Source organism: Halichoeres trimaculatus, unplaced genomic scaffold (assembly GCF_033239565.1).
Source record: "Halichoeres trimaculatus isolate MK-OKI-2021-1 unplaced genomic scaffold, fHalTri1.1 fHalTri1_scaffold_2, whole genome shotgun sequence".
NCBI lineage: Eukaryota > Metazoa > Chordata > Actinopteri > Labriformes > Labridae > Halichoeres > Halichoeres trimaculatus.
In genome coordinates, this window is record NW_027437180.1 from 25,394,646 (window position 1) to 25,411,281 (window position 16,636).

The 16,636-nt window shown below is 38.9% G+C and overlaps 1 protein-coding gene across 3 annotated transcripts in view; it reads right to left on the reverse strand.

Moving 5' to 3' along the window:
* Window positions 1-16,636, reverse strand: part of arhgap10 (Rho GTPase activating protein 10) — a 54,114-nt gene that overhangs the window by 18,341 nt on the left and 19,137 nt on the right. For all 3 annotated transcript variants that reach the window (XM_074698085.1, XM_074698094.1, XM_074698077.1), the window contains exons 4-18: window positions 16,009-16,080; window positions 15,706-15,807; window positions 13,681-13,791; window positions 13,341-13,445; window positions 12,917-13,046; window positions 12,714-12,820; window positions 12,218-12,312; window positions 11,493-11,574; window positions 11,294-11,336; window positions 11,118-11,186; window positions 10,483-10,557; window positions 6,808-6,892; window positions 5,144-5,202; window positions 2,782-2,887; window positions 795-954 (exon numbers count right to left, since the gene is read on the reverse strand). In XM_074698085.1, coding sequence (XP_074554186.1) covers window positions 795-954; window positions 2,782-2,887; window positions 5,144-5,202; window positions 6,808-6,892; window positions 10,483-10,557; window positions 11,118-11,186; window positions 11,294-11,336; window positions 11,493-11,574; window positions 12,218-12,312; window positions 12,714-12,820; window positions 12,917-13,046; window positions 13,341-13,445; window positions 13,681-13,791; window positions 15,706-15,807; window positions 16,009-16,080 — 1,401 coding nt within the window. The remainder of the gene's footprint in view (window positions 1-794; window positions 955-2,781; window positions 2,888-5,143; window positions 5,203-6,807; window positions 6,893-10,482; window positions 10,558-11,117; window positions 11,187-11,293; window positions 11,337-11,492; window positions 11,575-12,217; window positions 12,313-12,713; window positions 12,821-12,916; window positions 13,047-13,340; window positions 13,446-13,680; window positions 13,792-15,705; window positions 15,808-16,008; window positions 16,081-16,636) is intronic.

A 16,636-nucleotide genomic window follows, 5' to 3' on the forward strand; every position in this document is an offset into this window, starting at 1 on the left:
ACTCTCTCTACATTAACAATAACTAAGGGACAATTGTGCTCTCAAAAGCTTGGGTTGAGGAAAATCTAATTATTCAGGACCTTTATTTCTGCATACAAAAGCAAGCAATAAACACAACACATATATATCAAAACATACCACAAAAAAAGTTTTTCTTGTGGTTTTAAATTTTGAACGATTGAATAGCTTTCCAGGTGGATAGCACGGTATTTTTGAATGAATTTACACAAATTTCAAAAGTTTCAACAGACAACACCAGAAGAAGAGTGCATCCCATCTCCTTCTCTACTTAAGGTGCAGTATAATGTGTGCTCTGTGCTGCCAGCAGAAACTGCCAAATCATAACTGAAGAGCAAAATACAAGCCTCTGAACAACACCAAGAAGGTACACAGAGCCAGAAGACTTGCACATCTAAACAGGAGTTCTTTTTTTGGCTTAACTTGCACATTTATTGTCCTTCAGTATTAAGTGACTACATGCAGCACCCAGGTTGGTAAACACAAAAGTGTTGTTTGCAGCAAGTTGATGTCATGTTGAACAGACATTTTGACTTGATCCTTGTGGTAGCAAGGTTAACAAACTTTAGGTTAATTTGGACGCAAATGACAAATAAAAACACAACTCCAAAAAGTAAGAAGAATTGAAACAGTTTTTCCTCTAAGATATGGAACTCATTACTGCCACTAAAAGATGTAGTAAATGTGCTATATTCCCTGTTTAGCAGGAGGGATTATATCAGAGTGTTGCATTTTTGACAGCATATGCAAAGCTATACTTAAGTCTTGAGTGTTACCTTTTCATTGTGTTCAATAAGGATTTCCACCACAATGTTCTGGAACTTGAGATCCATGATGGCAGCGACAGTCTCCTCCTGTGGCCTCATTAACGTGGGTCCAAACACCACGCCCAGATTGGCAACGGTCATAAGATTTTGTTTACTGTGAGCTGCCACACTGAGGATGATATAAAACTTACATCATGAACATTTCACTACAATTTACAAACTCAACTTCACTCAAATGAATAACTTTTTCAAGAGCAGACGCAGACTTGTGAGAAGAGAAACCCCAAATCTTGATTTTGTATAAAATATTTAACCAACAACCACTGAACTCCTGGCAGAAGAAACGCAGTATGAATATGATCAAAGAAAACATAAAAACATTATTACTGGAACTGAAATGGAGTGAACCACATCCATATCCAGGAAAAAATTACAACAAACCTTGTTTTAGGCACAGGTGAGATTGTAGATAACTAAAGTAAATCTTATCTATTCAGTTTTATGGTATCTTTTTTTTTTATCGTAAATCTTTCATTCGATAAGATTGTTACAGCTCTTATGATGCTAGGAGAGTATTGCTTCAGGCAAAGCAGCCCAACACTGCTAAATAGAAATGACAGCAATCTGAGAGTAGGAGTTGATTTTCCTTTACAACAAAACTTAGAAGAAGATACAGTTCAAAACAGCCCAAATACCCTAAAAAGACGATACGGTTTTGCACTTTTAATGATATCTTTAAACCCTCTCTTACTCTTCTTCCTTATGAGGTTATATCTGTATCACTATACAGCATAATATGTATGTATATCGATATTTTTTTTGCTTCAGACATTATAGAGAGAAATAAAGTTTCATTTTGCATTGAGATATTTTGGAGAGCAATAATGAGGCTCATTTCAATATTACCTGTGATGGTGAGTATTTTATTAACGTGCCAAGGATGACTTGACAAAAGAGGGGCTACAAGATTATGAAATGTATTTGGAATCAGTTTATGAATCAAATGTCTTTGTTGAGATTAACTAATAAAAAGTCACAAAAAAGTGTGCAAAGAGACCCTGATGTACGAAAAAGTTGTACGGACAGGTGAAGAGATTTCACACTAAAAATGTGGTGATATGCAGTGTGTCTGCAGAGAGACAGTTTAAATAGCTTCAAAGGATGCCTTTGAAGACAAAAACATTGGTGACAACTCACATTTATAACATCTCTGAAACCATTTCAGATAGCAGTGTGAAATTCTGGCTCTGCTTCCTTCCCCTGCAGGACATGCACACACGCCAACTTCAGAAAAATATTCGAGTCTCTCCAGTCTGGAGAATTTCACGCTGGATAATCCAAATTCAATTTCAATAGCGCTGCCTTTTTACCAGAGCCTGATTCTGCAGCGGGTTTCTATGAAATAAGATCCACCAGACTTTCACTGCCTCAGGGAAGAGGGATTATTTACTTATCTTCAATTTGCTCATATTTAGTTTATAAAAAGCTTGCTGAGGTAAAACCTTGTAATGTTAGCTAACATTATTTCTAAAATCTTTCTCCCTATCTAATCTCACAAATGGAGTGATGCACAATAGTGCTCCATCCAGGGGTGTATAGAGTCATCTCAAGAGAAGGCTTAATTTGAGAGGTCCATTTCATTTCATTTCAGTGGTGGGCTGCATGACGGCATGCTGAACAGGTACGGTATGCTGCCCAATCCTCCTTCAACAGCTTTAAATGTAAACCAGAATGACCCCAGAAAAAGCAAAAAGGGAATGTTAATACACTAGCAGCATCAATTCTATTACCCAGCAGTCAGTGAGTAGACAGAGAGGAGATAGAGTGACAGCAGGGAAGGGGGAGTGAAGAGAGTGGGAGTGAGGAAGAGAGAGAAAAAGCATGTGGAGTGAGAATGAGGAGACAGACAGGAAGAGCAGAAGAGAGAGGGAGAGAACTGAGAGGGAGAGGGGGCGGAGATTGGGTGAACTATGACCAAGGAACTATGAACACTCACTTGGCCAGATGCTTCATAAGCAGCCCGAGGACTTGTCGATTTCTCTCCGGTAGTTTGTGGACCAGGCAGTGGACGGCTTGGATGCGAGACTCTGGACTACCGCCCTCTGTTCAAACGCAGAAGCATTTGTGCACTCACATTAAACTACAAGGATTTGTATGCGCTGCTCAGGTGGCAAAGAGCCAGCACAGCTATGATCCAATACAGTACGACTTAACCAAACAGCACATTCAAAGGTTTAACGATGCAAAACTCAGACCATTGATTTGAGATGACCATTGAAGTTCAAAATAAAAAGAGTTTTAAGAGGGATTTAGACCATTCATCAGCTCAAAACGTCCTCAAAAACTATTTAGATACAATGTTAAAAATTAAAGTTCAATGGACCTTTAAAGGACAGAATGAATGAACGAGGCTATCACCCTCAAGTGTAAGGTTAAGAGGATACATTCCAGTTTAGGTATGTGAGGAAGAGGTGTGATAGTGATATATGGTAGTAAGCGTCCCAGTATTTGGCAGCAGGGACCACTATGCTGGCGAAGGAGATAGCTTTACATTACTGTCACTACCGTATAAAAGGGTTGTGTTAAAACCCCCCAGATCATCTCTTAAACATTTCCTCACACATGGGCATCTGACCGCCCACGCACAGACACACACACAGACACACAAAATATCATTACTATGGGAACGACAAGGATTTAAACACGCAAAAAGCCTCTTATGGATGCTGTCATCCATCAAAAAAATATTCACTGCTAATCCATTTTTCCCCCCTCGTTATGAGGGTATTGCGAGCGCCTGATAAAAATGTCAACCTGATCCAATTATAGCACTTGTTGTAATAAGATTCAAGTTTGGCTCGCTTTGAAAACATTTCATACACAAATGAGGTTATGTAGGCGGGAAAAAAAACTCTACTTGCCGTTCAAGGTCACTAGCAGGAACCTTGAGGGCAGGAGAATGACGGCACATTTGTCACTTCTTAACCTTTTAACTTCCTATCTGGCCACACATTTTTAAAGCAAGTGAAAACTGGTAGGAATTGGCAACAAGGACAGGGTGTTGTATAACAGTCTCAGATAAACACATTTTCTTACATTATAGAAAAGAGCATGGTTTTTGTTCAGCTGGATGCACTGGAAGCTAACCAAAAATATATTGACATGTTTCATGAAAACAACAGGAGAGTGGACCACTGTGAAGTGTTCTGAATGTGGTCACAACAAGAGATTGTGGGACTCCAAATACTTAAAATCTTTTGCATAACAGAGGTGATCACTATATCCATCCTTTTGTTGTTGAAAAAAAGTAATTTACTATGCAATTAAAATCTAGTGAGCTTGTTATGTGATGAAGTTAATCGTCTAGAGTGAGGAGTATGCATTGCACAACATCCAATTCTTAAATGAAGAAATCTGTTTAAGCACTGATTCCAGGTTTTCAAACACCTGGATGTGCAGCCTGGGGCACTTCAGCAGAAACCAAGATACTCTGGATGGGTTCACATCCAGAAAATATCCTTGTTTTGATTGGGCTAGGATTAAAATATGTGATGATGTGGTGATAAGTGAGGGCCTATGTGCACTTACGGTGTTGTTTTGCTTGCAGCAGCTATTTTTGAATAAAAAAACAGTGTAGTTAAGCATTTACAGTGCTCAGCATCCTCAGCACAAATGTGCTCCCAGTTAGAGCTGTGTTTTGTAGCTAGCTCACACTGCTCTCAGTTGACGACGGTTTTGGAATCTTTTAGACAGCAGCTGCGCTTGTAAATGTCACTTCATTTATTCATTGTTTTTACATTTTCTTTTTGTAAAAAATAAATCAAATTAGGCACATAGTGCAATTTAAGCAAGCTATAGAAGTGCTGTGAAACAACTTTCATAACCTTGCAGCAGTGAACACTACTGAAAAACACTGAAACTAAGGTGCTGCCAGCACAAGAAATGTTGTAAATAGGCCCTTTGCACATAATTTTCTAGGTTGAAAAATCTCTAACAGACCCCATCCTGGTTTTAAGAAACCTGGATGTGCTACCTTAGCTCTCTTATGAAGATAAGATACTGTTCATGATAAAAAGCTTTTCCAGGTGCCTCATTGATACAGAACAAACTGACTGAAATGGTGAGAATAAAAAACCAACAGCAAACTGATGATACTGCCAAAAGTGAGTCTGCAGCATCACATGAATAACCAGGTTTCTCATATTCTATATTCAAACATAATATAAAACAGAACAAGTTTTTGTATTGTGGGACTAACAAGTATATACAAATCGTCAGTGTTAGTCTGATTTAACACAATTATTAAGTTGTCTATGGCAAACGGATTAGGAGGTGGTATGAGAGGAAGTCAAACTTACTTGCAGGGCTAATAAACTCTTTGTAAAGTCCATAGGTCATCAGTGGCTCAGGAAGGCTCCTTCAGAGAAGGGGAGAGAAAGGGAGAGAAGGGTGGAGGAGTGGTGTGGTGGAGAAGTGAGAGTTGAAGTGAGCGAGGGGGGACAGAAATAGCCTGCACACTGTTTTATAGGGTCTGCACACAGCAATGATTAATGTGGCTGAGCCAGGGGATGGAATTAGATGGCGCACGCATTGAGATAACCAAGTTCATCTGAAGGTACTTTCACACTGCAGCTGGCCAGTGGCCAAAGGTGCTTAGCCTCAGAGGAAAACGAGACTGACCCTGCTTTAATCCAGAAGGCTGGACACAACGTAAAAGACAAGCCAGAGAAGCTGGATATGCCATGTTAGTTTGTGAAGTTGAGAAAAATTGTCATGTTTCCTTTCAGTCTGGCAGCCTATTTCTCATCACATCAACATGCTTACCTGAGGGTCAAAGCTCAAAACTTAGTTCATCCCAAAAAACAGTACTGAGCTTATGTTATGTACATCATAAAATTATATTTCCAACAGATTAAGTTAACATCATGAAATTACAGGAAAAAAGAATGAGGGGCCAAACAGACACTTGAAGCTTGATAAGGTGCTACATTGTTTACAGAAAAATACTCAAATATTCTGAGTTTTTTCACTCAAAACTCCTGTGAGGAGTTTTTTAGCTAGAGATAAAACAGAATGAAATTAATACTGACGTCTTTTTTAAAACATGGATACAAAAAACAAAACAATACAAAAAAACAGTGCCAACAAAAATTTCCTCACAGTAGCTGATCATCATGTAGTTAACTCTTAGAATCATTATTTAATTGTGCAAGAGCAGATAACTCCAAACACATTATCATTTAACTTATTTTTAAGGCAAATAATAACGTTTGAAACCAAGTTTTAGCTCATTGTCAGTTTTTTTTTCTGTTTGTACAAAGAAAAAAAGAAACAGAAAATACAACCATATATCTATTAAAAATAAAAAAACAGACTCAATTTACTGCTACTTGTACATTACCCAAACATATTTCCCTCTTACACCAAAACTACAAAGTTAAACTTTGAACTTCACCCCCACAATCTATCACTGTAAACCCAGGAGCAGATGATGAATGTGGAACAGGCATACAGTAAGAGACATGACCTTGTGCAGAGTTAATTATCCTGGGGCACTTAACATAATTAACTTCTATTTAGTCAAGAGGTTGTTGAAGAGTTTTCAAAAGATTGAATGTTTCATATTCAAATGAAATATTCATCCAAAAAGATATATTCATATAAAGGTTCTGTCGTCAAAAACTGGGGTTGATCTGGAGGATTCCCTGATCAATAATACACCAAATGTAAGTCACATTGTATATATTAATTGGCCAATTCACACATAGCCCCTCTGTAAAGTCAAACAGTAAACTATAAAACTAAACTTGTATTGTTGAGTCAAAAGTCCTGAACTATGTGAATTCAGATAATAACCAAATTAGATTGAGTAGAGAACTGAAGATTAAAAAAAACCTAACAGTTAATGTAGCCTTTTTTATGCAGTATTTACACCAAACTGTCATGTAAATAATCAAAAAAACGTTTTCAATCCTATACATTTTTTTAATGTGCTTGCGTCTTCCTCCTCACAAATTCTTACCTCAGATAAAGCTTCAGTGCACTTGTTATCGTCTTTACATCCCAGTCCTTGCTGGTGCACAGATCCACCTCGTTGCTCTTCTCATCTGCATCAATCACAAACATTTCACTGATTTTAATCAGAAAATGAAAATAAAGTTCTTCAACAAAGCCCACCTCTTCCTTCATTAAACAACCTTTGTATGACTTCCTGGGCAGTCTAGAAAGTCCAAATATTAAGTATAAATATGTGACTTGAAATTAGTCATATGAGGATACAGCAATGCTGCTAGTCTCTAGGTGGAGTTTACCCCCAGTGGATATGGAAGGAAGTTACAGCCTTTGTAGAGGGCTGCTGGTTCTATACTCATTACAACTTTAATTAAGCCCTGACTATTTCATCAGCTCCACTGGGACTCCAGGGCTATGTTGTGTGGAGATTCAGTGGTTTAGTCCCATCTTAAGTAACCTCTGATGAGCTACAGTTGCAGTGAAATGTTGTTAGTCACGCACGTGTACTGTACAGGGCTCAGGTCAACACAGACTTTATATTCGTGGGTGTTAGGTGGTCTGAGCTACAGAGAAAATTTGTTTTTTGATTTCCTCCAAGTGCTGCAACAAGCAGTACCGTGTGTTGCTCTGTACGCTCAGTCCACAAAATGGCCTGTCCAATATTAAGTTCTGAAGGCAAATGTTTTTCTTGGAGTGTTAGTAGCCATAGCTGTGCTGCTGTAAGCGTGTATGAATTGAGACTGAGAGTGTCTGCACAGGCTCTGTAGTCTTATCCAGCGTAAACAGGTATGTTACTGGTTAAATCAGAGGTGCAAAAACATCATTTTGGCAGAAGCAGATTAAACAGCTTTATCTCAAAACACCGAAACACAAAGCAGCTCTGAACTTAAAGGTAAAGGCATAGCTTGGGGTTTTTGAGGCTGATTTCTAAATTTTTTATAAGTAGAAGGGTCTTCACATTTAGCTCATGACTGTGCACTGCTTTTACATTTACATGACTATGCAAATGTACAGTGAATGCTAATTTTGTTATTATCATTGTATTATCAATCAGTTCTACTGCATAATACTGTCTGTCAGCTGTGACAGGCCAATAGCGTCTGCTGACAGATATAGCTGTTGGCTATGGAGAGTTAAAACAGTAAGAAGCTCTGTTTTAAAATCTGAAGATGGAGGATGGATAAAGGGGTGCCATGAGAGTAAAAGTAGATCCAAGAAACATTACTACAGCTGTAAATAACAGGATTTGATCATAGGTGAAATAGTAAATGGGTTGGTAAAATCTGAAGGCAGCAAAGAAAGAAAGCAACAAATAGATGTGCAACATACTGTATATTCAGTTAGAGCATGGGGGGTTGACAAATGGTAACAGGAGTTGACTCAGTCCCTGAATGTGCCAGCTCTTAAATCTTAGTACTTTGCTACTGCTCAGTTGCTTCTGCCTTTTTTAATAATCTTATGACCCTTTAAGCTGCCGGTCCTTCAGGAGCACCTCTGATGATCTTAAAGCTTCAGAATCCCCCCTCACTGAGGCCCTGGTAACTTCCGGAAATTGACTACTCAAGATCCACTCCATCCACTCTTTGATTGGCTAGCAGTCTGAAGGAAAGAAAAAAGCTCGGGACTAACCTTTAATCTGTCTTTATTTTAGTAACCTTCAATACAACCGACAGATTAAAACACTTTTCAAGTTCTGCCTGAGACTGCTTAAAAATGTGCAGGAATCTAATGATGAGACAATTCATATGAGCCACTTCAGTTTTACCCCAACACAGCTCTCAACAATTCCACGGAAAAGCCTTGTAGGAGTCTTGGCTATTGAGGTTGGTAGCTTGTCTTTGCACACCAACACCCTAAAATTATATTCTCATTCCTCTATCCTCAGTAAAGCAAGAATTAGTTAGCTGTGCTCTTGCTCAGGGGAGAGGACTGAGTAGAGAGGATGTAAATCTGAGGAGCAATGATTTAAGAACACACGAAAGCAGCCTCTACTGAAAAAATTCAACTGACAGACATGTTTTTGTGTCAAATATCATTCATTGACCAGATGCTGCAGAGCAAACTTCACAAAATTTAAGAGCAGAGGAAGAGAAAGCTGGCCCTTAAAAAAGACACTAAGGGTGCCATGGAAAAGATTAACATTTCTCATTTGTCAGTTTTGGATGCATGATGCTGACCTCACTAATGATTGTGGCTTCACATGACACTTGGACCAAGGACATCACGTTTGATCATGTTTCCTTTATGTGCTGTTGTTTCCTTTATAAAACTTTGAAACATGAGACATAGCTTGTGTTTCTTGTAGTTTACACAAACGAACCCTGTATTTTATCAAGAGTTGTCTCACAATCATGTCTTGAACTTCATTCATTAAACACTTTTAGTTCATTCATTCATCCACTGTTGTAATACCTCAAATCATTTCCACTGAGACAATGTGGACCATATCCAGTAGTTCCGGGGAAAAGTCTGACAGCATTCCTTAAATTTGCCCCACTCTGCAATTATATGTATAGCACTAAGACATCTAACTCAGCAACTCTTATACTGAAGCCATATCCTGACACCATACTTCTGTATCCCATACTGTAAAATGGACCGAGCACAGTTTTACCATCTTCCTCCTGTTATACTGTTGCCTGACATTCAATAGATGCTGCTGTCTTTGTGCTGTAGAACGACGGGAGACTCTTTTTGTATTGCTCTGTCCTTCTCTGATTGGACCCTGGCCATGTCGGTGGGTGAGAGATGCAAAAGAGGAGGAGGAGGAGTGGGAGGATCCAAAAGTCTTTCTTCAGGGTTTAAAGCTTTTCTCACCCACTCACTCTGGACTGTAGTATGCATGAAATGTTGGTGAATGTGTGTTTTTGATATTAAAGTAGCATTACCTCTGTATTCAAATAGGTCATTTCAGTTCATGGTAGCATGGTAAAAGTATCCAGTGTTTCTACTGGATTGCGCAGTATTTCAATGCCTTTCGCAGTAAGCTGTGGACAGTCCAGACCAAAGAATATCATCTTTTGCAATATTTACACTTTAGAGAAACTTTTTCTTGCTGCAGATGAATGTTAAGGGAGTCTACAGCATGAGTCTGCAGGTTGTGAGGCTGGAGGGTGTTGGAAGGGAAGCTGAGACAGGCTGGTGGCTGCTCGAGTTTGTTGTCATTCAGAACACAGAGCTGAAAGCGAGCCGGTGTCTGCTGGAGACGGCAGGAAACCAGAGAGCAGACAGGGAGCATTGGAAGGGACAGAGGACAAGCTCTACAGAGGAAGAAGTTGAGTGAAAGGAATTGAAGAAAAGTGAGGGGAATAAAGGGAACCAGAAAAGGCAGGAGAGGTAGTGTGTTAATGAAGCAAAAGTGCACAGACATGAATGGGAAGAATTTCGCTGTCTAAGGGATATAAAGCTGAATGGACATTAGGCAAATATTCATCCAGGCACTTGTTGCACATTATAGGGAGTTACAGCGCTGACAGACTGAATCATTGGCTTAATGTCGGTCACAATCTTTTTAATATCCGACAGACCTACACACCCGTCACTGTTCCACATTCAACCAACTAGGAGCAAAGGAATATCACAGAGATAGTGCAGCAGCATACAAATTAAAAATTTAACTTTCTTCATCCAGTCTTTATGCAAGAACATTTCAAGAGCAGAGAGAACAGCAGAGACTTAAACTCACCAATCATTAATGAGAGGAGCTTCTGTACCTTGGAGCTTACCCCGACAACTCTGTACAGGCCTTGGTCATTAATACCTGAGGAGGAGTAACAAAAAGAGCTCTTTTATTGTAAAGCAATATTCTTATGAAGTTGTAAAGTGGCATAAAGGGAAAATGAAAATCAAAGCCTATAATAAAAGACAAATAAGAACAAACGATGAAATCATTAAGAATAAAGGGGAAAATGGATACACAAACCTGTGCGTGGAGAGTGCACAGCAGCTCTCAATGAAATCAGAGCCAACTTTATTCAGATACATGTACAGCAGTAAATATTTTCTGTACTTTCTATTAGAAGGCACATTTTTGCATTGAAAAGAAAGTCAGCTAAGCCTTTGGAGACTGGTACATATAACATGAACTTTAGTGCTTTGCATTGAAATAGTTAAGTATCTGCAGTATAGGCTGCCTGCAGTAGCTGCCAGTCAGCCTGTCGTTTTAAAATTGGCGCAACTCTGCCCCCTTCTGTACACATAAAGACAATACATCCATGTCCCCTATTATCATCTTGTGTTTAAATTTATCAGAATAAATCGTAAACTTTCCTGGTATTTAGTCAAACTAAGCTTTTTTATATCTGCTAATCTGAAGCTCACCTCTTGTCTCTATGGCACTGATTGAGTTCTTCATAAAATCTAAACCAACTTCATCCAGCTGGGCGTCAACTGCAGGTGGAAGAAAAAAACAAGCATTTAAATTTATACAGCCTTGTGCTAATACAACTAATTAATATTCTATAATATTTAAACATAAAGTCTGAAAATGAACATACTGCCTCTTTCTTTAGAGTAAGTCCTCCCAAGATAGTGTCCAATCTACAGAAACAGAACACATGTATACCAAAACTTCAGTTCAGACATGTCAAAGTATATTTACTTAAAAAGAATTGTTTTCTACGCAGCACAGACAGGCAGGCTACATAAGCTAAGTGTGAGTGCCAGATGATGACATAGCTCAGACGGCTGACTCACAGGTTCCTTCCCACCCATGGCCTGCATCCAGAACTTGTGGTCATCCTCTGACAGAGCCTGTACTGTGAGCACCGTCCCGGGCCTGGTAAAGAGTAATACCACATTTGAATTGGGGATTCAGTATTGGAGGCATTTTATAGTAGACCATCAGAGGACATCAGTGTCAATGTAAGACATGAATTGCGCCTTAAAAAGAACTCTATGAAGAACACCAACACCTTGGATTTGCAGTAAGTTCAAATACAAGCTCTTTTAGTCATCGCAGCTGGTTTATGAGACATTCACTCACGTGGGGCAGATGAATATCAGGTTACGCATCCCAATCAGAATGGACGCATGGACTTGAATTACAACACTAAATCTGGGGTATTGCTCTTCTATTAATACAACAGAGAAAGAGCTGGGCAGGGCAGGGTATGTTGTCTGATAAAATGAGATGCTATCTATAACAGGGGAGCAGAGCAGGGTGGAACGAATTCTTGCCCTCTATGATCCAAAACACAGGGCAACATTTTGGGAATCAAAGATCTTGAGCAAAGCTTTAAAGACGATAGTGTGGCCACTATGGACAAGGTACATGGGTGTATTCAATAGTGTTAAAAAGAGGAGCCATTCAAGAGGATTCTTCCAGTAGAGTATGTGTATCAGTTATGACAAACAAAACTCAGCTGTGGTAGAGATAGAGTTACAGTATGTTCAAGAAACACTTAAAGGAAATGATATACCTATCTGTAATGTCAAGCTCTAAGCAGAACCTCCTGTCCAGCATGTCTGTTGTTTTGCGGAGGCAGGATTTAAGTATGACCGATTCTGTCTCCCCCTGAAAGTGAAAATAAAAAAATATTACTGGACAGAAAGTTGCGCTGACAGATACAAAAATATTGCATAATGGGATGTTATTTTATAAAGTAAAAGACTGCACAGTGAACATAGATAATAGAGGTGAAAAACAGAAGATACAATGTCAAACAGCACTGTAAGGGGGTTTGAAATGTTACCGTTTTAAAATGTTTTCGATTTGGTTTTCACCTCCCGTCTCCACCAATCCCACCAGAAAAGTATTCAGTGCCATTAAGTGGACTAAATACCCAAATCAAAATGTTTAACTACTGAAAAAGCCACTAAAATAATTTAAACAAAAATAACACCCACAGCTATGTGGGGAAAAAATAAAAAACAACAACAACAAAAAAAAAACCCAACAAAGTAATTACTACTCACAATCTTTCCACTTGATCTGTGGTCAAAGGTCACCATGTGCAGAATCTTCTGCTCTTTGACAAATGTGCAATATCGCTTCACCCAACTAGAGCCAAAGGGAGGTGGCCCTGTAGAAAGAAAATAAGGGGTAGATGGCATGCGTACTGCAGCAGTAACAATAAAGATTTCTGAACCGCAACACATTAAAAGTATAAAGGTCTTACGTTTTTCCTGTACATAGAGGTAGCCTTCACAGCTGATGGAGCTGGTCTGTCTGTATTCCTGAGGTGCTTCCTTGATCCTCTTCATCAGCTCGTGCACCTCTGACCGAGTGCCCTCAAACCGATTCCTTGTCTGAGAAGAAAAAGAAGACAACAAACACTCTTTTCAGTCACTTCCTGACACTTCTTGTTTTAAACCTTGAATAGGAACCACTGCAAACCAAACTAATATCCAGTTACTGGTAGTGGACTGTGAGAGCATTTTTCCTTTTAATGGTCAAAAACAAAAAATCCAAAGTCAGGTTCAGGAAAATCTCAATTCCCAAAGAGAAAATATATCATCGCTAATAGCAGCATTCAAAATTTGCTGATTATTTTTTTAGCCTTATTACGAATTAAAAAATGATGAAGCATGAAAATTTCTTACATTCTGTATGTTGATCTGCAGCGCTCTTTTATAATGGTCGAAGTCCTTTGCGAGCTCAAAGCCCTGATGATAAAAGGTGAAGACTGTCTGAAAAAAGGCCAGCATCTAAAAAAATCACAAATAAGAAAAACACAGATAAGTGGTGTATAATTCAATCTCAGAGTCATGCAAGTGAAACAGATACCCAGAAAAACCCCTAAAATACCCAGTCGTGATTTTTTTTTTGATAAATTGAGTGTGAGACAGAAACCCCATTTGATACTTTTAGTTTTGCTTTCAGCTTTTATGAATGTGAAACATGAACCTCCTCCTGTTGACATCGCTGAGGTTAGTCACTCACCGGCTCCACACATTCAAACTTCTTTCTCTCTTGGATCTCCTGCAGTTTGCAAACATAGTCCAGTGACTCCTCCTGAAAGTGCAGCCTCATGGTTTCCACCTGGATGTCTGCCTGTAGAGAGGGAGAACACACACCGCGATGATTATAGAGACGGACAGAGTTATTGAGGCAGAGGAGAAACATTATAGTGCACTGCAATTTTAAATTTTTATGTTATGGCATCGCAGCCTAAAAAATGTTCTGTTTGGTGATTCATCAAATACAGATGGATCTCACATTAAGTTGATATACAGAGCCACAAATAACATGTTTGTCCGACAAAAGCAGCATATGAAATCTTCTAGACACACACACACACACACACATACACACACACAGCACAGAGAGGGTGAGCACTTAACAAAAGAAAAAAAGCTGAAGTAAACCAGGTTTTGTGTGTCAGAACCCTTTAAAATAGTCTTTTATTAATCTGTATCCCAAATCTTTAGTGTCCTGCTTATTAAAAAATAAGTCATTTCTTTATCATTGCTAGATTGGAAATAGACATATCAAAGAGATGTTTGGGGAACAGACTGAGTACATATTATTGATTGCACAAAATGTATTTTTATTGTAGATCCTCGTGAGTCACTGCTAGAGATATGAATTTTACTTTTATTTTCCTGTGTTTTTCTTATAATGTAATTTCAAAGAACTATGTGTCATGAAGGCTGTAAAAAAGTACCTTTATCTGGAACCAAAATGGGGTAAAATTGCATCATATACTAGCCTACATATAGATGTAACTGGCTTTCTAATGGCCCATAATGCACCTCAGCCCTGAAGATTGACTTTATACAGGTAATATTGGGTTGCAAGCACAGACTGTATAATAAATGGATGTAGTTTCTGTGACATTACCTGTCTGTTTCTCAAACAGTTTTGAAGCAAACTGGCGACCACGACCATGCTGGAATTTGGGCAGGCTCTGAGCCTCCACACTAACAGCTATAGGGCGCCTGCCTGTCAATTAATTGAGCGGTGACTCTGATAGGACGAACTTGTGTTCTTGATATCTTCCAAACTGGGGTGTTAGAAAAAAAACAGTGTGTTCACCAGTGAGTAATAAGATATTTAGATGGAAGACAAACTGCAGATTTTAGCACTTCTACACTGTCATATTTTTGGACCGGAGTTTTTGGTTTGGTTGCAAGTTATTTTTCAGTTACCTGCAGGAGAAGACAGGATGTTTATACAAAAAGGATAAGATTGATTTATAATGTTACACAACTCGTAGCTCAATATACAGAATTCTAGAGGGGACTTATGAAATTAAACTGTAGGCTGCTTTAAACAAATGTAAAGTATTCTTTGAGAATTATCAGTTATATACTGTCCACACTATATACTATTTACAACTACTACGACTACAACTACAAGTACCTAAAATGTTTAATCATTTTATAATAAATTAGATAAACGCTGACTTTACAGCCTATACAGTCAGTATATGACTTAGGATCAAGATCTGTTGTTTTCCAGTGTAACTGGACTCAGTGCAGGCCTTCTTGTGTCTTACTTAGAAACAGTGAGCAGAAGTAGTGTCAACAGCTTCAAGTGGTTGGCATATACAACATATGGAAAAATCCTTACTTGGCAACATGGCAAAGACAAAAAATTGTTAAGGGAGAGATTTCAATATCCTCCATACACTCCTTAAGTCTAAGCCATAGCACTGTAGCTTTAAGAATTCCCAAAACCTACTACAAACCGGCTTTAACCTTGGAAGTAGAACAAAAGTGAGTACACGTTTCCTTTCTGAACAAGCCAGGAAAACTGTTGCTGCAAGGCACGTCAGTGGAAACTCAGACGGTCCAACAGGCTTTACAACACTGGCTCCCCCCCTTTGGCACAAAGACTACAACCCAAAACAGGGATTCTCAAACCAAACAAGACACCTTTTTTCATCTGCTTTTTTCATCTCATTATGATATAAACATGGCTTAATTTGTGTATCTGTCAAAGAGTTCAGGCAAAGGGAAATACCTCTTGTAGCTGTGGCTCTTTCTTCTTCGCTGACATATTGAGAAGCTTTTCCAGGGAGCTGTAGTACTTCTCTGTCTCCTTCTCATACTTCTTTCTTTCCGCCTGAGGGGGGTACAGAGGAAAGTGCAGAAACACATGAGGAGAATTAGACACTAAGTCATTCTTAGGGGCAATGGCATGGTATGAATCATATGTGATTAGAATTAAGCTGAAAATTATGGAGTATTTCACAATTTAGGGTACACCAAGCTTGGGAATAGATTAGCTAAATGTTAGAAGAAGAAATGAAGCATCATACATTACCCTTACTGTACCAAGTTGCTCTTTTCTGAATTTTTCCAGGGGCTTCATTAAGGTCTCTGTGATGTTTCTCATCTACAAAGACACAACAGTCGAAATAAAGCTTTGCTTTTTGCACAACTTAATGATTAACCCTGCTGATATTTGATACGTTACAACATTTCTCAGTCTTAAGTATGTTTAAAGAGTGGCAGCTGTATAGTGTTTTGCTCTCTAAGGGTGCTGCCTTATGATTGATGCCCCACTGGCCTTAATATGCTGAATTACATAGCTGAGATTATGCAACTCCATCTCTAAAAGTATCTCCCTCTTTGCCCTTAATGCATTCATAAAGTCACTGTATTTTTCCTCATTCCTCCAGTGCTTCTGCTGTGCAGGCTGCAGGACACGTCTCAGCCTGCATGCCCATCCCACTTTGCCTTACTTTGCACTGTGATGTCATTCCACAATGCTGAGCAGTGCTGATCTGAGCCCAGCTGAGTGTTTATCATTACTGTCTGAGCCCAACGTTAAAACAGTCATCTCATTCAGCTCCTAAATACGGGCCCACTCCTAAACCTCAGACACTACAGGCAGACATTACAAGACAATGGCTGTTTATAGAACACTAAATTTTGCATCCCTGCTAAGT